At 40.9% G+C, this 23,872-nt stretch overlaps 1 protein-coding gene across 10 annotated transcripts in view; it reads left to right on the plus strand.

Moving 5' to 3' along the window:
• The window catches only part of Smarca2 (SWI/SNF related, matrix associated, actin dependent regulator of chromatin, subfamily a, member 2), a 166,292-nt gene that overhangs the window by 137,680 nt on the left and 4,740 nt on the right, over positions 1–23,872 (plus strand). For 7 of the 10 annotated variants that reach the window (XM_046459484.2, XM_046459491.2, XM_046459488.2 and 4 more), the window contains 5 exons: positions 1,606–1,823; positions 10,328–10,381; positions 19,815–19,920; positions 20,423–20,524; positions 23,048–23,180. In XM_046459484.2, coding sequence (XP_046315440.1) covers positions 1,606–1,823; positions 10,328–10,381; positions 19,815–19,920; positions 20,423–20,524; positions 23,048–23,180 — 613 coding nt within the window. The other 3 variants (XM_046459489.2, XM_046459494.2, XM_058584031.1) reach the window with 2 other exon arrangements.

Consider the following 23,872-nt stretch of genomic DNA (forward strand, 5'->3'; position numbering starts at 1 on the left):
TTTTTAGGCAAATGAATATTAATGAAATAATGTGGAGCTTTTTTTTTTTTTTTCCTCCTTTCTTTTTCTTTTTCCTCATAACTCATCAGCTCTCGCCTCCTTCATACTGGTTATCTGAACACTGTAGGATCGTGATGGAAATTGTCTTTTGATTATTAAGGCCTAGGCTCAGGCTGTCCCTGAGGATTCTGTCTGTGTGCATGTTGCTTCTATGGATTTGCACATTTGGAGGATGCATAGGAAACATTTTTTTAATCCCAGTGGCATTTTTAACATGCCAGGTTGTTTTGTGTTCTGTACCAGGTTTTCTTCACAAAACCTTTCTTTTTGCAGGAGGCATTGTACATAAGTGAAAGAAATTATGTCTGAGCTGTAATCACTCTTTATATTGATTGTTATACTCACATGATCATAAATATTAGCCATGTTTGGTGCTGTGGAGAAATGAAGGTAATTGCCTTATGATTAGAGCTCTTTCAGCTACGAGAAAGGATTGATTAGCATTTGCATACTGGAGGCAATATTGAGAGGCAGGAGGAACAAATAACAACATCAGTTATTTTGTGTGAGAAAGCAATCTCAAAATGTAATTTGAAGATTTTTTTAGAAAATTTCTTTTTCTATGATCAGATTTTCTTTTATCTCTCTGTGTGTTTTTGTGTTCTTCTCCCCCCTCCCATTTTTTCCCCTGTATTTTTCTTCTTAAGTTTTGAGACTTACCAGGAAAAAAAAAAAAAAGTTTAAACTTCTGGGTCTGTCACATGGATCTTTTAGCCCTTTATGAACAGGTTTCTTTTATACCTGGTTGTTTTTATAGCTATTTTATTATCTCTCTGCATTAGTGCTGCTGGCTCTGGTTTAAAGCAAGCGTTTGCAGGTAATTGGAAAAAAAGTGTTTGTTGTTTGTGAGTGTGTGTGTTCTTTCTTTATCGGGTGATTTAAGTGTGTTTACCAAGGAATGTGGCTTTGTACTTCCCGTTCCCTTGTTTACTAATTGCTACGTTAGAACAAACTCTGGATAGAATTTTGATTTTATGTTGTGAATCATGACTAAATTGATGTAAAACCTTACAGAAGAAAAGGTCAAAGCTTGTCTGATTGTATGGGTGTATTCTTAGGGGAATTTTGTTTCTTCACCCACCCCTCCTTGTTTGTTTACCTTTCCTCCTTACTGTAATGAGACAATGAGAGTCTTTTTTTCTCATATTGAGCTAAAATTTCATGTGGATTCAGTGGTCTTCAGGCACTTGAATGTATAGATGTTTTAATTTTTTGTCAGATCTTTACCATGAGTGTCTCAGGCCTTCAACATATTTTGCTTATGAAACAGACTTGGTTTAAAGATGCATTTATCCAATATGGTGGTGGTGGTTTTTTTCTTCTTCCTTCATTGATTACTGTAAACTTCTATTTTTTTGCTAGTTTCATCTTATTTTATTTATTCAAGATATACATACACACAGTGTGTATGTATATGTGTGTGTGTGTATATATATATACACACATATATACACATGTGTATATGTATATCTTAAATAAATGTATGTAACTGGTCTGGATTATTTTCCTGTCTTGAGTATCTCTCCTTTTGTTTCTGATTAATAGGCCATCGAAGACGGAAATTTGGAAGAAATGGAAGAGGAAGTGCGGCTTAAGAAGAGAAAAAGACGAAGAAACGTGGAAAAAGATCCGGCAAAGGAAGATGTAGAAAAGGCTAAGAAGAGAAGAGGCCGCCCTCCAGCTGAGAAACTCTCCCCAAACCCCCCCAAACTGACAAAGCAGATGAATGCCATCATTGATACTGTGATAAACTACAAAGACAGGTGAGTGCTTCACTCCTTCACCTCCACCATCATCATCCGCCAGCAGCACTGGTGACACTGCCTAAGCCAGATTCATGAAGCTGCATATGTGGGTTGAAAGGTCTGTCTGTGTGTTTCATGGCTTTCTCTCCAAAGGTGTGAGTCACTTTGTGCCATGTCGGATGGCCACTATTGCTATGTGGTACGATGTTTCACCATGTATTATTAATGAGTTTAGATAGGAAATGAGTTTAGATAACAGAATCTTAAATTTAAACTGGAAAAAGGATCCTTTAAGGACCTCGGAAATGATACCGTTGCTGTCAGAGGGGTTGGGATGATAGAGTGAAGTCACTTTGGAGGTTGACTTGTTAGAGAAAGGAGAATCCTCATGTATTTAAAGTAAATATGTCAAGTCTAAGGCACTGTTGAAAACCATATCGATGTTTCCTTGAAGTACTGTTCTCTCTGTCCTTCTCACCCTTGGGTTTCTGAGCACTTCTTTGAGTTGTCATCTTCGTGATTCTACTTAGTCAGCCTGATATTTCAGCACATTCACTCTTTTTCATGGAACTTCTGGATATGAGCTGTGGGAATATCACTGGACACTTCCCGGGTCATTTTAAACAATGAATAATTATTTGAAAACCAAAACAGACATTTTAAGGTGTCCATCAGCCCTATACAGTAGGCAAACTAGTTAGGCTGCATTTTGGTTAACTGATGTTGGTTAATTGATTTGGTTTTCACTTGATAATCATGTGACGGTGTTTTCATTTGAAGATAGCATCTCATTTCTGTTGAAACATAGGAAACCAAACAGATGATTTGGTTTCTAAATTTCATAGTGGTATTATTCAGTTTTTAGTTACCAGAGATTTTTGATATTAACCTAGGTGTTTCTCTGTACACCTGGATGTGTTTAACACAAATAAGTAAATTGTGATTTTAGTCTTTCATTGTGGTTTTGGTACACGCATGATACTAAGAAGGGAGAACTTGTTATAAAAATTCAGGAACAAAAAAGTAATAAACTTTCCACCCTGAGGTTTTATTGGTAAGATTTTCTTGGCTGTAAGGAGTTCTCAGAAATGGTGAAGGGGAATGGGTAGGAGAAAACCTCTGTGAAAAGGGTCAGAATTTCTTGCCCCTTTTGCCCACCCAGATCTCTTAGGGTTCATGCTCTGTTTTTAGTATTTTCCTGAAATTAAAAACAAAACAAAACAAAACAAAATCCCCTTTAAGAATTCTGAATTTGCCACCAAGGGTCAGCCCCATGACAGTGAGTTTGGATCTGCTGTTCACCGACAAAGGGGAGTGATGGCAATCCCACAAATCCAGTCTTTGCCCAGAGTGAACATAAAGACTTCCTCATGTAAACCAAGAAACCAAGAAACTGTCTGCCAAGTTTCTGCTCACCCCCAGCTCTGCTTCTAGATTTCCCATAGACGGGAAGTTTGGATTATTACACCTTATTTTATCAGCCCCTGGTGTAAGGAAATTATTACTGAGGAGAGAGTATCACTCTGCATGCACATTCTTCTAGCTTTTTTTTTTTTTTCTTTTGTCTCAGGAGAGTATAACATCTGTTTCTCTGACCAGATGTGCCTGGATATTTAACAGGCATTTTGTTCATTCTCGCAGAATGAGTCTGGGGGCTGTTGTAATTCTGAGAAGGCCCAAGGATGACTTTGGAGACTTAAAGCTGGGCCTCTGATTCCAGAGTGATGGCTGTGTCTTCCTTTAATGACATAGTAGAGGTCAGTCACTGGTGGACCATGTGCTGCCAAGTGATTGTTCTATTTGGTTTTTAAGGGGGTCATAGGAGGAGCAAATGCATTTCAAAACCAGTCCATAAAATTTGTACATTTCTTGTCTACCCAGTCCACCTTTTTGAAAAACTTAAAAACTTAGGGAGTGTGTGGCAGAGTGGGCACACTCTGCCACACACTCCCTAAGGATGCAATCAACAGGAGTGAAGAAGTGGCCATCCTCTTTATTTGGGGCATGAAGCTGTCAGTTACCACCATCCCCATTACTCCCCACCATCTCCCCTGTATAGAGTGTGAGTTGCCATTCATCACCGTCCATTTTCTACCTCATTCATATCAACTCTAGCTCCATAGCCCTCGAGTTTGTTACTTGATGGTGTACATGGCTGTAAGCTGACTGCTTTCCTAGAAACCCTCCCAAAATGCAGGGTAGTATAAGGTCTATCCTTTTAGCCTCAGTAAAGCATAGTATCCTGGCTTGGAGCACAGCTCTTCTCTTCACCTATCTGCCTGCTTTTGAATGCTGACTTTGGCTTTCACTAGCTGTGGGACACCTGGCTAACTGACTTGCTTGAGATTCAGTTGCCCTCTGGAATTGTAGTTGTGGATGAGTCAATATCACCTAGGTCCTTTAAACAGTTTAATTATTAATAATCAGCGTTTGAGACTGTGAGTGGTTAATCAGGTAGGTGAAGAGACCTCTGAGCACTGTGAAGAAAGTGTCCTTGGGCTGGGGTTGTGGCTCAGTGGTGGAGCTGAGCATATGTGAGGCACTGGGTTTGCTCCCCAGCACCACATACATATAAAAAAAATAAAATAAAGGTATTAAAAAATGATAACATGTTTAAAAAAAAAAGAAAGAAAGAAAAAGAAAGTGCCCTTGCTGATATTGGTTTCCATGGTTTTATTTCCAGAAACAGAATGCAGTTTCCCTGGGACTGTTGAACAAGTCTTTAGTTATACTGTAGGTAAAGGATATTTAATTTTTTTGGCGTACAGGTATTAAGTATTTTTCCCTTCCCTTTTTCCTGGTTTTATTTACTCATTTGTGTATTTACTTTTTTTCTTAAGTTCCTGGGACTCTTTCTGTTAGTGCCCACGTTCAGGTACTTTAGACTATGTACTAAATTCCCTACCACTGAATGTTTCATGTATATTTCATATTAGTGATCCTCTAGAAAAAGCACTGACTCTATTTATATTTTTTATTTCTCTTACCAAACTTGGTTCTCAAGTAGGAGGCACTCGAATTAGGAGGGCCTTAATTAGATACAGTGTCATATTTTTGGTTCATTTTAGAAAATGCTACTGGGAAATGTACATCTCGCTGTTGAGATTTTTGTGCCATTAAAGTTAGTTACTAATATAGTAACTCAACGTATCTGGAAAAGAAATAACCACCTGCATTAACCCCCCCCACCACCTCCGTCCTATGTCAGGGCCCCGACGGTGGGTAGATTAGCAGTATATTAAATAAGAATTGCCATCTATATTTAACAGATACATAAGAAGTAATTAGCTCTCATGAGGCAGTTGTTCAAAAGTTCTTGCATGATTCTGGGACAGATGTGTCTTGATTTTTTTATAAAGACCTAAGATAATTCAGTTGTCTATTTATTGCTTTGTATTCAGTGTTGGGTCTCATTTAAAAAAGAAGGGTGCTTTTTAAAAATGTGACCCTGAAGAACCAGTGATTTTGTGTGATTCATAAATGAGCTGCTACCGGAGGTGGTGCTCGTCTGCTGCTACTGGTTCTCATCATTTAATTTCCCCAAATAGAAAACTTTATATCCAGTAGTACTGGAAGGCTTTGTTTTGACTTGTTTTAGCATGCTTTGTTTTCTGCTTTGTTAGAAGGCTTTACAGAATCATATTCCCAGTTCATCTAATATTTAACCTGTGACTGTTTCTTTGAAAAGGGATTCATCCCAAATTGCATTCGCGCCATTTAAAATTACCCCTGGGGTGAGATATAGAATAAGATGGTACAGAGTAGGGCTGGGGTTGTGGCTCAGAGGTAGAGCACTTGCCTAGCACATGCGAGGTACTGAGTTTGATCCTTAGCACCACTTAAAAAAATAAAGTTAAAAAAAAATAAAAAGATGGTGCAGAGTAGGGTCTAGGGGAACTATTTCAAACCCAGAGGTGTGACCTATTCCTAGTTAGCTAAAGGTGAAAGAGAGACCTAAAGGCATTCTTAAAGTTGGAAAGGACTTTGGCTCTGCTTGGTCCGATCTCTGTGTCCCTCTGCACCCTCTGACAGTCAGGAACTCCAGCCTTCCCTTGGACACTCACTGTTGTAGGAGGCAGTTCATGACACTGAAGGACAGCTCTGAACCCAGTAGTTATTTCCTACATTAAAATAGATCAGCCCTCTGACTTCTTAACTGTTTGTTCTACTTGTGCCTTCAGAGAGTGAATTCAGTCTCATCCAAGAAATGTCGTTTAAAATATTTATAAGTGGGCATCTCAAGCGCAGGACCTTTTTCAGATTGAAACACCTCCCTTTGCTCTCTGAGTGTGACTTTAGTCCTACTAGTCCACCTCCACAGGCACATTCTTCTTTTCTTAGTGTCCCATTTGAAACATGGCACCCAGAACTCCAAAGGTACTTTGGCAGCTGGGGGTGATTACCTTGCTTATTCAGGACACCAAAATTCGGTTAACAGGACGCAGGAGTGTTTTAATTTTTTCCAGCAGCCTTGATGGTAGAGTTAATTTACGTTTAACACATGACTTGGTGAAAATCCCACTCCCCCACCAAACACACGTGCAGGTCTTTTCTCAAACAAAAGATGCCAAGGTTAGCCTTGAACTGAGCGTTACGTTTTTTGACCTACTTATTTTATACTTATCCATGTGTTGTTCCTCCTTATTGCTTTTGGTCTCATTGTTCTTGCCTATTGATGTAACTCTAAATTTATATTCCATTTTTTGAGAAAAATTATGTATTTTTGCTTTTCTCAATTTTTGTCATCTAAAGATTTAATATAAATTATTGTTGAGGTATTCTAAAGGTCAGAGGACAGGGCTCTATGACATGCCCCTGAAAATCACAGCAGGCTGACATGAATATACATATCAGTAATCCTGCAATTTGATGAACCATCAGTCAACTCATAAGGTCATGCCTCCTTATCACCTACATTTATATAACTTTTCTCAAGGTTATCAGGAAAGGCTAAAGCCAAGATACAACATGTTTGTAGCCTCTCCAATCGATCTATCAACCCAGAAACCCTGCGGAAAAAGTGAAATGAGGTTAGCCTGCCCTGGCTTTTTCTTAGAGACCTCCTACGGGTACCTAATGATGTTATTTATCTTTTCTAAATAGCCCCATGGTATCTGAATAATTTCTTCTAAGTTTTTACCAAGGGTCAACATCAAGTATAACAGTCTCAGGTTTTCTTTCTCATTTTGAAATTGGGACATTTTCTTATCTCCAGTCTTCTGATTCCATTTCCATTCTCTGTGATTTCCTACACATTATTAGCAGAAGCAATCTACACACTCTTTCAGGATGTAATTAGTTTGCAACTGGACACTTGAACTCATTTGAAGCGCCTTGATATGCTCTTTTTATCAACCCTCCTATCAGGAGCTTTGTTCTGCATTTATTAAGCCTTGCTTTTCCAATGCAAGCTTTGTTCTCATTACTGAAGAATCTGGAAGCAGAGTCTGAGTAGAGTGTCCTCACCTCCCCACTCTCCCAATTATATGAAGATGAGTTATTTGCAGGTGTATTCTTCTTGGCACAGAGTGTGGATGTCAGGTCCAACTTTTTTTTTGGAGGGGTGAGGGTAGCAGAAATTGAACTCGGGGACACTAGACCACCAAGCTATATCCCTAGCCCTGTTTGCATTTTATTTAGAGACAGGGTCTCACTGAGTTGCTTAGCACCTGGCTTTTGTTGAGGCTGGCTTTGAACTCATGATTCTCCTGTCTCAGCCTCCTCAGCTGCTGGGATTACAGGTGTGTGCCACCATGCCCAGCTCAGGTCCAGCTTTGAAGAGGGATGCAGTGATCACTGCTGGCACAAAGTGGGGCCACAGGGATGGCAGCCACGCAGTTCCTGCCTCCCTCTCACTCTTCAGACTCTACTCTTTCCCAGGCTGGGCCTGTGTTCCTCCTGCCTCTGATTGTAATAAGGCTGATGGTATCTCTAGGAATCATAGTAGGCCTCAGCTTGTTCTGAATTTAGCTCTCCTTTCATTGGGGGGAAATCATTCATTCATCCTGGAAATGTTTCCCACATTGTTATTTCCAGCCTGTATTGCTGAACCCAGCCACAAAGCCAGCACTCCAGGCATGTGCCCCTGCAAGTTCGCCACACAGTGGAGGGCAACGCTCTTGTTCTGATATCCTGGAATGGGCCTGGGGAATTCAAGGAAGGCAAGGTCATGTGAGCCCCATTATATGAGGATACAATGGCCATATGTGGAATTTATGGTCATTTGGGGGAAGGGGGAATATTAGCCCATTATAATGACCTTCTTCTGAGAAAATAAAGGCAACAATTTCATTCCATTCTAGTACCTTTTATTTTTAGGATTTGGTGTTCTATACATCTAATTGTACTAATAGTACTTGTTTAACTCCTGTACATACTGGATAATAACTTGAATTATTTCCCTTATTGTAAGAGTAAGTTACTATTTTTGAAGGCCCACTTATAATCAACCCATTCTCCAGAAGGGCTAGACTCTGATTAAAACAAAATGTTAACTTGCTCCAAGGTTTTCTGTCCAAAGTATCCCACTAGAAGTGCATTTAGGTCTCTCCTGGGTTGAAGACTTTCTCACATTGATTATTATCATAAGGCTTCAATCCAATGAACTGTTCATACCAGTGTTCACTCTCTTTCTGAAAACAGTACCACACACGTGAGAACCAAATCTGTCATTACTTAGCATTCTTTGTTGTTTTTGTTTGGCTTAGAAAGAAAAAATGAAGTACAATCAGATTTCTGACTTTATGTGTACTGTTTACCAGAATGATTTGAAATTATTCTGTTAGAATTCCCTTTGTTCAGAACCTGGTGTCCCCATTGAGTTGTAATCTCAGACCCAGATCATAGAATCAGGCCTGTCTGTCTCTGGATTGAATATAAGCATATTCTGTAAAATTCGTGGCAGAGTGTTAGTCGTTCCCAGGTTTGTCTTCCTTCACTATTACATTTTCTAGATGACATGGTCTGGTTCAGCTTCCAGATCCTTTGGCCAATACCATCATAAGCCTGAGGTCCCAAATGTGAAACCAGAAGTTTTCCCAGTTCTGGGCCTTATTTCTGACATACACAGACACAAGTCTCTTGGACATACTCAGAACCCTCTCCAAGGAGCTCCTTCCTCTGCCTCCTCTCAGGCCATCTTCATTAGGCTCTTTCACCCTTGGCTGGGCCCGGGACAGCTGCTGTCTGTCTGTGTGTCCTGCCTACAGTTCGTTCCTCATCCTGCCTTCTTTCTGAAGCACATGATCTGATCATGTCATCTCCTCTTACTTAAGAACTTTCAGCTGTGTGTGGTGCCTGTAATCCCAGTTGCTTGGGAAGTTGAGGCAGGAAGATCACAAATTTGAGGCCAGCCTGAGCAAGCTAGCAAGCCCCTGTTTCAAAATAAGGAATAAAAAGGACAGGAAAAATAGCCCAGTGGTGGAACACCCCTGGGTTCAGTCCCCTGGGTTCAATCCCTAGTACCATACACACACAAAAAAAAATAACAATTAGAATTTTTAATAGCTTCCCCTAGTATAGGAAAAACATTTTCACCTTCTGAACCTAACCTTGCCAGCTTTGTTTTTCCAGCGTGTTCCTGGTCTTCTGTGTGCCTTCAACATTCCAATTAATTCTGTATATTTGGAATACAGCATGCACTTTCACACCTCCGCTCCACAGTTCTTGCTGGTCCCTCTCTGAATGCCTTGGTCTCAAAGGCAGAGTGAGGCAGCAGCTCTGTGGAGGGCGGGCGTAGGCCATGTCTGCCACAGGGTGCCGTCTTTGCCTAGAGTAAGATCTAGATGGGACAGAGGGTTTTTCTAGGATGTGTCCAACCTGACAGCTGCTCTCTGCCACCCCACAAAGGAACACTCACATCACAGTGTCAAAAATCCTCATCTGAAGAGGCCTGTAGAAGGACGAAGCCCTCAGGTGGCAGCTTATTTTCATTTCCAGTTGAAGATCACTCATTCAGTGATCCCTTCAAAAAGAACAGAGTTCTAGGAAGCAGAGCTGCCTGCATAGTTGGTGTTCGGAGGCTGAAATTGGCTGATGCTTGGAACACCCTCTATATGCTGGCTGCTGTACCAAAGCCGCTTTATCCTACTTAATGTCACCAGCCACTCTCTGAGGTAAGTATCATCCCCATCATAAAAATGAGGTGCCAGATGCAGATGGGCTGACATCACCTTTGCAGGATCTCACAGACCTCTAGCAAGTGGTCACCAGTCCTCCATTGTTTCTCGAACCATGGATGGGATATGTGTGGAGGGAAATGGGGCTAAGGGAACAGGACAAAGTGGGAAAAGTCCAGAGAGGTTAGGAAATACATTTCCCCTCAGTTTTGGAGAATTTTGTATTTCTTCAGATGGCGGTTTCAAACATCACCCTGTGTGATCTTCCCAACCAAACAGGTAGATGAGGAGACAGGCTTGGAAAGGGAAATGAGTTCTCCAGGCGGCCCAGCCTGGGAGGAAGGAGCCAGGTGGGGAGGAGGATCCAGGTCTTCTGACTCTAGTGTTCTTTCTACTCTACCACAGGTGTAACGTGGAGAAGGTGCCCAGTAATTCTCAGTTGGAAATAGAAGGAAACAGGTCAGGATCTGTCTTGTATTCCCATGCCTCTGAATACAGGTATCCCTTGGTACAAGAATGGACCGATTCAAGGAATCAGCCTTTGGAAGCAAAATTTTCTGGTTGCCTCTCAATTGCCCCAACATGGAGAGTGGGGGGAATGCCGGCACAGATATTCATAGACATCTGTCATGCTTTTGAAGTTGTTTGTGCTGTGTTTTAATCTGGAAGCGTCTATGCATGCCTCTCAAAGGTGGTGGGAAACATCTAAAAGTCGGCCCCCATGCAGCAGCTCAGAGATGGCTTTCCCTGCCTCCCCTCCCACCACAGCCTGTGGTATGTGTTCCGTGGGTCTCCTGGCTCTGTGCTTGGTTTAGAAGCTTAATGCAGAGCACCTGTGGTGGCTTGATCCCGTGCAACAGGAAGTGGCGTGCCTGGTCACGCTGTTCTGCATTCTGGAGTGGATCTGGGGGTGTGCAGCCCCGCTGCTGAGTTGCCTCCTGTGTGTGCGCCGGCTTCTTGGCTTTCTGGGTGTGACTGCTGGGCCTGCCTGTCGCGTAGGGAGCTGAGCATTCTAGGCCAGTCTGTCTAACCTTTGTGCACCTTTGCTTCAGTTGGATGGGAAGCAGGAATGCTTTCCCCTTAGAGAGGTTATGAGAACTGGGTGATGTTGGTTGAGAGAGAGAGACGGGCACGCCTGATACACCAGGGTGAGAAGTTGCTATCCACATTTGAAACCAGCTTTTCTTTGCCCTTTTCAATCAGGCTGTCCTTTTTGGAAATATTGGTACATTGCTTTACCATCCATATTCTAGCTTTATCAATTGATCCTGTAACATCCTTTACACCACTTTGGTTTTTTTCCCTAATGCCGAAAGGAAAGAACTGAGGCTGTATCCTGTATTTCAGGATGAATACTGACCACCATTTATGGTATTCCTCTTTATATAAGGAGTTATGAACTGTGGGTGATTTGTACCTACCTGGGCATATGTGGAGATGAAACTGGTGAACAAGATTGTCAATTTCTAATGGTTTTTATTGCTGTTCAGTAAACAATGATTAATGCTAGAAACTAACATACAAACCTTAGTGTCTACTGAGAAAATGGCCCCATTTTTGCCATTATGGGGGAGGGGAACAAAACTCAGTCTGGATTTGCATTTAGAAATTGAAACAGCAAACACTTGACTTTGTAAGTTTGGACAGTTAAAATAAAGGAACTGATTGGTGGGCACATCCACCTCCACCACCTAGAATGGAGCCTGATGACCTTAGTACCATGACACAGGCTAAACACCCATCCCCATGAGCAAGGACTGCCCCAGATCCTTTTTCACTTGCCCCTTTTCCACTCTTCCGTCACGGTGGTCATGTGACCATGTAAAGTGGATTAATAACTTTAAAGGGTATTGCAAGCTCCCAATGTCATGCCTGGGCTTTTTGAGGGCAGTTAATATTACTATATGTACTTAGGACCTAGACAAATCCATTTTCACTAAGTACATTCAAACTGTCATTTCCAGAGGTGGAGCAGGGGGCTTGGTGCCTGCCTCCTCAGGGCTTTTTGGAACCTGTCTTGTCCCTAATTGTCACACAGGCTTCCTTTCCCCATAAGCCTGAGCTGACAACGTGATGTTCAGAGGCTCTGTTATAATGAATTAACCCTTCCTTCAGAGAAGTTTTTTTTTTTAATCCTTCATGTGTTTCACGTCACTAAGCATTTTCTGTGTCAGTCTCAAGTTTTGAAAATGGTAAAAATAAATAAATAAAATGGAGTGCTGTAAAGCTCAGATGGAAAGAGCTATATGATAAGTATTGCAGGCTGGGGATGTAGCTCAGTGGCAGAGTGCTTGCCCGGGAGGCACCAGGCAATAGGTTCCATTCCCAGCACTGCAAAAGAAAAATAATAATAATAATGCAGACCTAGTATGAATAAGGTTTATGTGTGGAGAGGAGCCATGGGGTGAGATGGGGCAGGAATAGGAAAAAGTTCAAGTCCACTTGAGGTGGAAAAGGAGTTGCCCAACTAGAATAGGCTGAGGGGGGTGGAGGATGAGAGACCATGTGCTTGGTACATGGGTGTAGGCAACCATGGAAGTATGGAAAGCAGGCTTCCTCTAGAGACCACAGATAGCCCAGTGTGACTAGGTGGCTGGTTTAAGGTAGCAGGGGGACAGCAGGGGTCAAGGCTGGAGAGGCAGAAGAGCCGATCTGAGGAATGCAGGTGTTATCTTCTACGATTAGGGTCTCTAAGCACCTTCAGTGACTGTCAAGAGCTCTGTTTTGAGGAGACAGACAAGGGACATGGGTGCACTCATGTTTGGAAATAGCACTCTGATAGTGGAAGATGGAGTAAAGGAGGCATCGGTTAGGGGCATGGTAGGTGGGAGAGGATACTTCCTTCAAATAAGGAAGTGGCAGTGGGTAGGAAGACGTACTCCAGGTATGAGTGATAGGCTTGGGGCACACTGAATATGAGCAGAGGGTTTAGATAACTTGGCTTTATTCTCTGAGTGATAAGTGAATGGTGGTAATGTTTATAGGAGTGTATATGCAAAGAGGGTTGACATGTGTGAGGTATGGTAGATACATGTGTGCACACATGTGTATATAGTAACCCAGCCCCACATATTCCACAACAGGAAACCTAAATTCTCTCCATGGCTGGCTATTAACAGCCCTTCCATTGTGATTATGTCATTAGTATTGACCACTCCTTCAGGATCAGCCAACGAGGTCTTTTAGACAAAATTTATTTTTAGCATCTTTGGCACCAAACATTCTGTATTCCTTTAAATGGGGGAGGCAGACTGCTATGACAGTCTATCATGCCCAAGCACCTTTGCCTTTAGCAGCTCTAATTAGATTACAGAGAAATTGCTGTGAAACAGCAGTGCAATCAAGTGGATTTTTAGGAAATTCCAGCTCTAGGTGAAGAGCTGTTCTTTGTTCATTCTGTGTATTAGACACTCTGGACCCAACATAGGTTTGACAGTTTGCCCTGTGAAGTAGTAGCCTAGTGAGGTCAAAGCCTGGTCCCTTGGCTGGGATAATGCCTCCCAGAATGTGGTCTTCCAATGTTACACCTCTAGCTCCCTCATGCAGAGTCCCAATTCAGTCAGAGATTGGGGAGCCTTGCTAGGAAGTAAGCTATTTAACTCTGTTTCCCAAACTCCTCTTGACCAGTGAACCTTCCTTTCAAGGTACACCATTAATTATCTCTTAAGCAGGTGTGCTGTGGAGTACACTTTGGGAAGTACTGAATTAGAGCTCAGATATGACATTTCGTCCAGAGAGAATCTACTCATGGAAATATGGGTTTCAGTGCTTTATTTTGCACTCATTACAAATACTGATTCTTTAACTGCTTACTGGAGCAGGCTGCTGTGACTCCTGGTGACTTGACACTTATTTATGGTGCTCAGCCAATTACAGCAGGTGGGTAACCCACAAATACACTTAGTCTGTCTGCTTTCAGAGGCATAGAAAGCCTCCCCTAGCTTCCAACATTACCCTATCCCTGAAGGCCCTTTTCCCAGGCTCTCTGCCTCTCTTGCTCTAGACCAGCACCTGCACTAATGATCTTTCTTGGAGGGGAAGGAGTCCTGGATAGAAATACCAGAATGGATTTTTTTTTTTTTAAACTGGGCGGATAAACTGTGTCCAAAACCATTGCTTAAATATTTTGATTCAAAAAATGGATTGCTCTCAGAGAGAGCAGTTACAGTTATTTGGGTATACATGTTCTTATATTTTCACAGGAAGCCTCTTTTTCCCTACTTAGATTTACCACTCATATGTCTGTCTTAAGAGTTTACTGAATTGGCCATTGTAGAAAAGCGGTGCTCTGGTGCCTGCCATAGCCCACCCTTTGAACAAAGCAGTCTTTTGGAGGTGGACACAGATGGAAAGGTATTTGATTTTGTCTGCAAAAGCTTTGTGCTTTTGAGTTTGGTCACAATTCAGCCAAAAGCTTCAAAGCATTTTTGCCATTAAGGAATGGAGACACAGCACAGATAAAAGGAGAGAATATTCAAGTAGAAGGGGGGAGCTCTGTCCTGACACTTTGGAAGGAAAGCATTCTTAAGAGACATGAGCAGGTCTCCAAGATGAGATGGCGAAAGTGAGCAGTTGGCTGCTCAGGGAGGCAGCAGCCCATTTAGCCGTCATGTTTAGATAGAGGACAGTGAGAATTCCAAGCTTCTACCTGCTATTAGGAAATGTCAAGTTAAGGGAAAAGGGGGAGGAAACTAGACGTCTTCAGTCAATATTTCTAAAAGTCAAGTGATAGGTGGTAAATCTCAAAAATGTCTACTCAAAATGCTTGTCAGAAAAGATAAAAACTAACAACAACAACAACAACAACAACAAACCTTTTGTAAAGCTCATGTCCTTTTGCAAGCACCCGTGACTGGTAAATGCAGCAAGAGAATTCTGAAGAAATAGCTAAGAATTTTGTACAATAGGTTCTTATGGTTGCACTATCTTAGGTGAAATATTAATGTAGTTATTTTGTTTATTTGGCTTTACTGGTAGCATTAAAATGGTGCCAGTTGGCAAAATGTGCTGTCCTTGTTGATACAATAAATGTTGGTCATATGACCTTTAGATATCATTTATTTAAGAAAAATAAAACTGGATTCTTTACCTTGAGCATGTTTTTCAAGAAGGTAACCAAATAATCTTGAGACCAACTTTATGGATAGTATGGTTCTAAATTACATTTGATTATAAATCTTCATTTGTTGAGTTAGAGTCCATTATTAATGTTTGTTTATGATTTGGCATATCTCCTCTGGTCCTTTTCTATGTCTGTTTAAAAACCATGAAGTTGTCCTTCACTTACAATTTTATAGCCTGTGGGTGGTTTTTTTTTTTTTTTTTTTTTAATGTCATAACAAGCATTTTTTCCATTCTTTAAAAGCACACAACTGTAGAATCCCTAGCATTCCATTTCTCTGGTCCTTTCTCTGGTTGTTAAACATTCCAGCTGCTTTGAATCATTTAATTAATTTAAATAATCCTCTGATGGACATCTTCATGTCTACATCTTTTACCTGTTGCAGCCTAGAATAAATGACAGAAGTAAAAGTATGCTTCAGAGTGTGCCTGTCAATGTGGGTAAAATCCTGGGGCTTTTCTTGCCAAGGCTAGTGGGGCCTTAACATCTCCTGACATCGCTCTAGCTCTGCCTCACATTAGCTAGATGGACCTTTTTTTTCTTGGTAACTGAGGAACATAATGTAGCGAGTCTGTCTTGATCCTTAGGGGGATTTTAACAACTACCAATTCCACAACCGAAAACAGATCTATCCCCATCCTGCTGTTTTGTTGTTGCTTCTCCTGTGCTTCAAGAGCCTTGGAGGTCAGGTTCCAAGTTTGTTATGAATTCTCAATCCGATGAGATGTCTGTAGTGAATACTGAGTGTTTGCAACACCTATTTTGGAACCAACTCAGGTTTCTGAGTCTTCTCTGGATAAGGGGTTGCAACTGTGGTCTTGGGGAAGTTCTTCAGCAGTCTGTATTCAGCTCCGTAGGATTCTGATCCTGGAAAGCACGGTTTTTCACCTCCTACCCTGAAATGTTGACCCAGCTTTTAAACTTTTCTCCCCATATGATTTTCTATGTATGATTCCTTCAGGACTGTAACTTTTCTGTGAAATTCTTTTGACCCCAAGTGAGTATTCTAAATCATGACATCATTTTCTTATGGAGTTAAGAGAATTACATTTTTACCTTTACTAGTTATTGTAGATAACACTTATTTCAGCTTTGGTTAAAGATCTCTTTTTCAGAATTATCTATTTGAAATTGTCAATCAGCTTGGGCAGGTAAAAAATAAATAAATTAAATGGAGGAGAAAAAAATAAAAGACCCTCACCCAGTATCAAATTTCTTGCATTGTACTTTTGAAAAAAAAAATAACCAAAAGACATAGCAGTCAGTACATTTAAGGAATAGGTTTTCTTAGCCGATCTTTAGCATGGCTGAATTATACCTAAAATGTCGTCAGTGGTAAAGCTGATAATTATGTGAAGTGTATACTATATGCAGTCTCCATTTTTACAGTCATTTTGGATAGATAGTAAAATATTGCCTTTTGCTTTGTAAAAGAGGTAATGGGAAAAAAATAGGTTTCCAGATGAAGCATAACAAATTAAATCTCAGTAGGGTATGTGGGTGGGCTGTGCATGCAGGGCTTGCAAACCATCATTTGCAAGTGGTCCATAAGCTTTTCCATCTCACACATATGACATCTTGGCATGTCCCTGTGCCTGTTCACCTTGCTGGAGAGACAAGGTGCTTGGCACTCACACCTGAAAATTATTAAATCCAATAAATTTGTACTGCCTCCACACCCCTTTCTTAGCAGAGTCACACTTTGTAGTTTGGAATGGGTCATTGTATGAAATGAATCTGAAATCCAAACCTTCCGTGGACCCACCATGGGTAGCAGTGTACTTCAAAGTAGCAATTTATTTAGGCCTTAAATTGTGTAAAATAACATAATGGAAAATACCTGGAGGGGAGGATAGTGTTTCAACAAAATCAGATCACCTTCTGTAAACCGTTATACAATTAGTCCATTGTTTTATAGTTTAAATTAAAAAAAAAAAAAAAAAAAACTTTCTGGCACTGAAAAACAGTTTGAAAAGCCTTTGCTCCACTCCAGTTTGAGAAGGAAATCCCAGGAAATTCAAAACTGTTTCAGGCTGCTTTACTTCCTCTTTTTTTTTTTTTAATTTAACCTGTAATTTTGAATAAAAGCAAGTTACTGTTGCAATCCATTAGCAAATGTTTCTGCCACCTGAGTTCATTTTGTTGGTCATGTGAAAGCTATATGCTGCCTAGGACCCAAGAGTTTCCTGAGATACCAGGGGAGCCACTGCTCCAGCAGGAGTGTGGAAGGGTTTACGTACATGTAAAATATTTGCACCCTGTGGGAAGGAGAGAAAAACACAGAAGAATGGATTTCTGAGCGGTGAGGTACCAAGAGTTAAATATAATTGGGAAAATTTCCTCCATTTTTGTAGAGAATGGCTTCTTGATCCTGGGTGGATCATGAGGTATTTGAAGAAGGAAAAAATCAGAAAGAAACTTCCAACCATGGAATGAGAGATGGACCCATGCTGGTGACCTGGAATGGGTCATAAAGAAGGGATTGGTCATACTGCCATAGCAGAGAAGTTGGCCAGTAAGACAAACTGGGGAGTCACGTCCTGGTGGGCACTTAGATATTTGAATAATAAAGAAAGCAATGTAGTCAAGACAGCTTTCTTGGGTGGCTTCTAGGTTTTTCTTTTGCCGGTGTCCTCTGTTCTTAGGAGGGGAGTCCAATGGGACCTTATTTTTGAAACAGAATAAATTTGTTTATTTCTCATTTTACAGTATTGGCACACAGTCTGAGAACATTCAGCTCTCTCCTTTATGAGCACGGATAACTCCAGACTTGTCTCCTTATAGGGTCTGGGAGTTCTAGGGCCCAGGGACAGAGACAGCAGACCAAGATTGCTGTTGCCACCGCGCCTCTCTTAGAGTTTTATTGCACTCTTGGTCTATACCACTTACTTTTTATTTCACCAGTAGCACAGTTGAAATAAAGGGTATGTCCATCACAGGTGTACAAAGCAAAAATGTGCTTCTAATCTCTCAATAGAAAGATGACACCATCTGTTGGCAATGTAGAAAATGACACTAAAGATGCCATGGAGGGTCAGGTGCTAAATCTGTGATTACAAAGAGGTCTGACTTTTGGGTTGATGCTAGGTTATAAAGAATGCTAATTATAAAGAAGCCACTCCGAGAAAAATGACTATCTATAATTCTTCCCAATTGCCTTTCCTATGTTTGCCTATTTGAAATAGGTAAAATGTTTGTGTGTATAAATCTCAGAATGGTAGAAAAATATATCAGGAATCGTGGCCCTGTGTTGAAGGTGATAGTAAATAAAATCATTTGGGCCATATACTACATGGCATAAATTACAGAAATACAAATGCATTTCTCAACCTGCAGCCGGTGGGGGGCGGGGGGGCAGGAGGGTGAAAGAACACCTTGATTCTTGCCACAATAATGTAAAAATCCAATTCCCTAGTCTCCTTTTTACAAACCTCTTGTTTGCCCCCGATTTTAGTATTCATGAGGCCCATATATGCATTAAAAAACAAAACAAAAAAACAGTGACCCAGTATAGCAGAAAAACTGGCCCATCCCTTTGACAGAGGATTTTCGGTTAATTTATGCAGGCCCCTTTTGCACTTCAGCTTTTCCCCTGCTGGTTGCTAGGCAACCACTTGAGTTACTGCGCATGCCTCTTTTATGATAACTGTCATTATGATTATTTTTTAATTGTACAACTGGGACTGTGGGTTAAAACAGCATATTGTCACTCGTGCTTTGCCACTGCCTTCCCGAATTCCCACACACTCCTGGAATCACCTGAAATCTACATGGCAGTGACTATGATTTTTTTTGTTTTGTTTTGTTTTGTTTCCGGCTGCACAAAGGAACTAGAGATGGCATCATAAAGGGAGAGTGAAAGTTTTGTGGAAAATGACTATACCATGTATCACAAGCTGTTATTGATCTGAATAGGCCAAATCAGTTATTAGGATCTTGAACCTCAATTATATATCTTTGTTCCTTTAACCATGACGCTTTCCAATATTAAGGGATGTGAAAGGCTTCTGATGCTTTGCAGGCTGTTTTTCAAAAATTGCAGCATGCTAAGAATGTGTCACTTTGAAAGCTGCTTTTAAATAAACCCACCACAAATTTGGGGAAGGGTTCAGCACTGATTCCACAAACAGGCGGCATCCACATTTGCCAAGTATGTTTGTTCTTTTTTTTGCATAAATTGTTCCACCCAGATAAGTGCCATTAGGCAAGATGAAGGGTTTCCTGGGGCAAGTGAGAAAGGTTTGTGCAGCTCAGTATGTACAATACTCAAGAAGGAACAAGACCAAAAAGATAGTCACGGGTGCATGCAAAAAGCTTTTCATCTGGCTTTCCACAGTATATTCTAACATATTGAGTTACTTTCTAAATATAAAGTGAATTTTTGAAGACAAAGGAGTATAGAAATAATGCCTTATGCATTTTTTTAACCAACTCTATTATTCGTTTTAAAATGGAATTTTTGGCTGAATAGGTTATTTAAAATATTTCTCTCATAATGAGAGAGATTCAGTCTGAAAGTAATCCCCAGTGCACTTCCCATATCTTATGTGTTACAGAAGTGGGGATCTAATTGTGTTCTAATGTGATTTGAAGTTGGCACAAGGGAGGGGCACTAATCTCCAGCATAGTTGTAGGATTTTCCTCAACTTAAAAAGGACCCGTGTCTATAGGCATGGGATGTAATTTGCTTTGTTGATGTTTTCTGAAATAAAACCTCTACCGAGGAGTGCTTGATCTGGTTTGTTTCTGTTTGTCTCACCCATCCTGCAGTTCAGGGCGACAGCTCAGTGAAGTCTTCATTCAGTTACCTTCCAGGAAAGAGTTACCAGAGTACTATGAATTAATTAGGAAGCCAGTGGATTTCAAAAAAATAAAGGTAGATATTTTGTTTACTAACTTTATTCTTCAACTAAATAAAGCAGACATGTGGATTCATTGAACTGTGTAGTTGGGGCTCAGCAGTGGTATCCTGTCTGACCACTTGAGATCTACAGAGGGCATGCCACCAGAAAGGTGGGGATGTCCTTGTGCCTTCCCATGCATGTTACTTACTCATGTATGTAACACGTGTGTTACTCATGTTGGGAGCTTGTGTTATGTTATGTTGCCTTTTATTGAAGACCTTTCAGACTCTCCCCTCCCATTGCTACTCTTGTCCCCCATCCTATGCTCCTTCCTCCCCCCCCCCCACACACACACCAAGGAACACTAGTGGGAGGGTGGTCTCAGTGAACCTTACCCCTGGGGCTGTGAAGTCCCCCACCCCTGGCAGGGCCCCATGCTGTGTAGACAGAGGGAGAGTCTGACTTTCTTAACCAACTAATAATTGTTGCATTTGTCCTCTTCTTCAATTTTTTTTCCCCCAAAATTTCCATCAGGAAAGAATTCGTAATCATAAGTACCGGAGCCTGGGAGATCTGGAGAAAGATGTCATGCTTCTCTGTCACAATGCCCAGACCTTCAACTTGGAGGGATCACAGGTGTGTCTCTAGTTGAAGTTTTTAACCTTAAGCGTGTGCCTGCTTTCCTTCAAGCAGATCTTTTAACTTTTATCCTATGAATCACTGCCATACTGTACCAGAAGGAGAGTGAAAAACTAAAAAGCTGTATTCTGTGCTCCCTGTGTAAGTCAATTGAGGTTTTGGCATTTTCAAATTACCTTTGTGCCATAGCTGTGCTGTCTCCTTGCATTTCCCTTCGAGGCTTGTCTTATAATTAGAGGAGGAATTCAAGTCAGTCATTTAAGGTAATGCTGAAAGCCTGCAGTACTGTTTTTGCTTTTATAGAGACTAGGTATTGGATTATATTTATCTTCATTTTATCATAACCTTGCATCAGGAGTTGAACATATCATGATTTTAAACACAGAGGCATAGAGTGCCTCTAATTTCTTAATTAAAAAAAGAACCTTTTTGTCAGCCCGATTGCAATTCTCTTTACATTCACTTCACTTAACAAGTCTAAGAATATATAAGTGACACCAAATTTATCAAAATAATGAGGAGAAGGGCACCTCGACTTTAATTACACCTCAGTTACTCACACCCTGTCTTAAGAACTCACTCTTTGTATTTCTGTCCTCATGCCCAATGAAGAAGAAAGAACAACATGACAGGTCAAGGTGGCTGCCAGTTAATGCAGTGTCACACCACCACCTAATTCCTTCAGCGGCTCTCCTGATCTTACTCGTCTGTCTTCATGTCAGTTCCATTCATCAGATCAGAATGTGCCTTGAGCAGATTCTGCATTTCCAGGTTAATAGTACTGTTACCTTCACCATGGCATGAGACCCTCTGAGGAAAGTTATGAAAGGCAAGACAGAGGAAGTAGAAGAGTCAGCAAAAGGAGCCTTTAGGGAATAATTCATTTTCATCTGTAGGTAGATCTTTGGATTCTTTATGTCAGTATGGCATTATTAATTGTGATATGCATCCAGTTCACCATCTGTCCATTCTCTCACCATCTCACAACTGAAATGGGGTGACAAATGGCTCTTGATTGGTTTTCCTTCTAATCTGCCCTGGATACTAGTTTCTTTCTCAACCACCTTCTTCTCCTACCCCTTTGCTGCCCACACCATCCAGATAACCTCTGTGGAGGGCTTTTTATAGTCAACCCCTAATCTCATTCTCTAGCTTCATCTCCTGCCCCTGATGCTCCAATCAGATGGGTCCCCTAGACATCTGCTTTTCTCACATGTACCTCTACTAGCATTTCTAAGATCACTCTAGATTCACCTGCAGTTGTAAGGTATACAGAGACTCTGTGCATCATTTACATCTTTACAAGATGGTAAGATCCTGCAGAGTGTAGCAGCATAGCCAGAGAACTGACTTTGATTCAGTACAAGCTGCATCATTTTTACTCTGAACTCCCCACCTTTCCCATTTGTTCTTTCGCACCTTATGGTATCTTTCTCACCCTTAGGATCCATCAACACTGATGTCTCTGGCAAATTCTGTCCCAGCAGCCCCCTCCCACAGTGTTCTCTCTCGGTCCTTTACTTTCTTGCCGTGCTTGCTGCTGCTTACCACATGCTACCTGGCCACTTTCTTAAGGAATACATTTCTTTTTCCTTTTAAAAGTTCCTTTTTTTTGCATGGTTGTTCAACAGATCCATAGGACTTTTCCCTTTTCCACCTTGTGGAACTGAAGTTCTGTGTCTCTAACAACTCTCCTCCTCCCCTACCTTAATTATTGCTATCACTCTACTTTGCTTGAATAACACAAGGTGAATAATCTCAGTATTTGTTTTTGATGATAGGCTTATTTCACTTAGCATAATGTCCTCAAGGTTCATACATGTTTGAGCATGTGACAGGATTTCCTTGCTTTTCACAATGGAATAATAATTCACTGTATGTATATACATTTTAGCCTTTCATCCATCTATAGAAATTTGGGTTGCTTCTAGCTCTTGGCTATTGTAAATAACATTTTAAGCATGTGAGAATGCAGATATCTTTAAGACCCTGCTATTAAATTATTTTGGATAAATACCCAGAAGTGGGATTGCTGAATCATATAGAACTTCTGTTTTAAAATTTTTTTTGAACTTTCTCTCTCAACACCTGCACAAGGCTGTGCTCAAGGTGTATGCATTATGTACACTAAAAAGTGTTGATTGAATGAATATTGGCCAGCACTGGTAATTTCAGTAACAGGAAACAGCATTCTAAAAAAAGGTGGCTTTGCCATGGTATTACCATTGTGTTTAATAGAACAATTCAAATAAAAATTTGGTTTTATAAAGAGCCACCTGTCTCCCCCAAGCACACACACACACACACACACACACACACTTTGAAATGATTTTAACTGCATTTGGACTTGGTCCTGTAGGAATGTGTGTGCCTATATTTGGGTCTGTTGGGTTTTCATGTGGGCATAACAGCTGATGATGTTTCCACTATCATTCATGAAATACAAAGCTGGTGTGTTGCATAAGGAAGAGCATGTGCATCTTGGGTCCTCAGCTGACAGATGCCACTTTGACCCCTCAGATCTATGAAGATTCCATCGTCTTACAGTCAGTGTTTAAGAGCGCTCGGCAGAAAATTGCCAAAGAGGAAGAGAGTGAGGAAGAAAGCAATGAGGAGGAGGAAGAGGAAGAAGAGGAAGAATCCGAGTCTGAGGGTAAGGCTGGGCATTGGTCCCTGTGCTGCCTTGCCCCTTTCCACCTGTACAAGTGCTTCTTCAGATGCTCATAGTCTGCTTTGTCTTTGCTGGGCAACCTTAGGCCATGTACTGCTCAGGTTTCCTCATCTTAAAATTGAGGTAAACAGGTAAAGAACTAAGCTCTCCTGGAGTGGTGCCTTTGAAGGTCAGTACAAACTTGGTGTGAAGTCCACCTACTACTACTTCAGAAACCTAGAGGGCTCCGAGGGTGTAGATTACTAGGCTCCACCCAAGTTTCTGATTCAGTAACTTATGGTGGAGCTCACATGTCTACATCTGCATTTCTAATAAGTTCCCACAGGAAACTGATGCTCACAAGCCACACTTTTGAGAATGTGTCAAACTGAATTGAAACCGTGGTCCATTTTATTCGTCAGAATTTTTTTGTGTGTGTGAGAGGCTGTTGTTGTGATCTTTAAAATTTTGTTCATCATGGATTTTTGCATTAGTTGTTTTTAAAATATTACATTAGGATATTTTTTGATACCCTCTGAGTTTTATACCAAGGCAGTATTAATATTTCAAAGGTAAAAGCTGTCTTCAAAGTTCTAAAATTTCTTCTAATTGTTTTTACCCCATACCTGCCCTCAGTACATCTCATGAATTACGTCTATACTGTTGTACACTCAGGCCATACTTGAAAAAACTTT

The sequence above is a fragment of the Marmota monax genome, unplaced genomic scaffold, assembly GCF_021218885.2.
Source record: "Marmota monax isolate L192 unplaced genomic scaffold, Marmota_monax_Labrador192_F-V1.1 WCK01_AAM20220418_F8-fsc00059, whole genome shotgun sequence".
NCBI classification, from domain to species: domain Eukaryota; kingdom Metazoa; phylum Chordata; class Mammalia; order Rodentia; family Sciuridae; genus Marmota; species Marmota monax.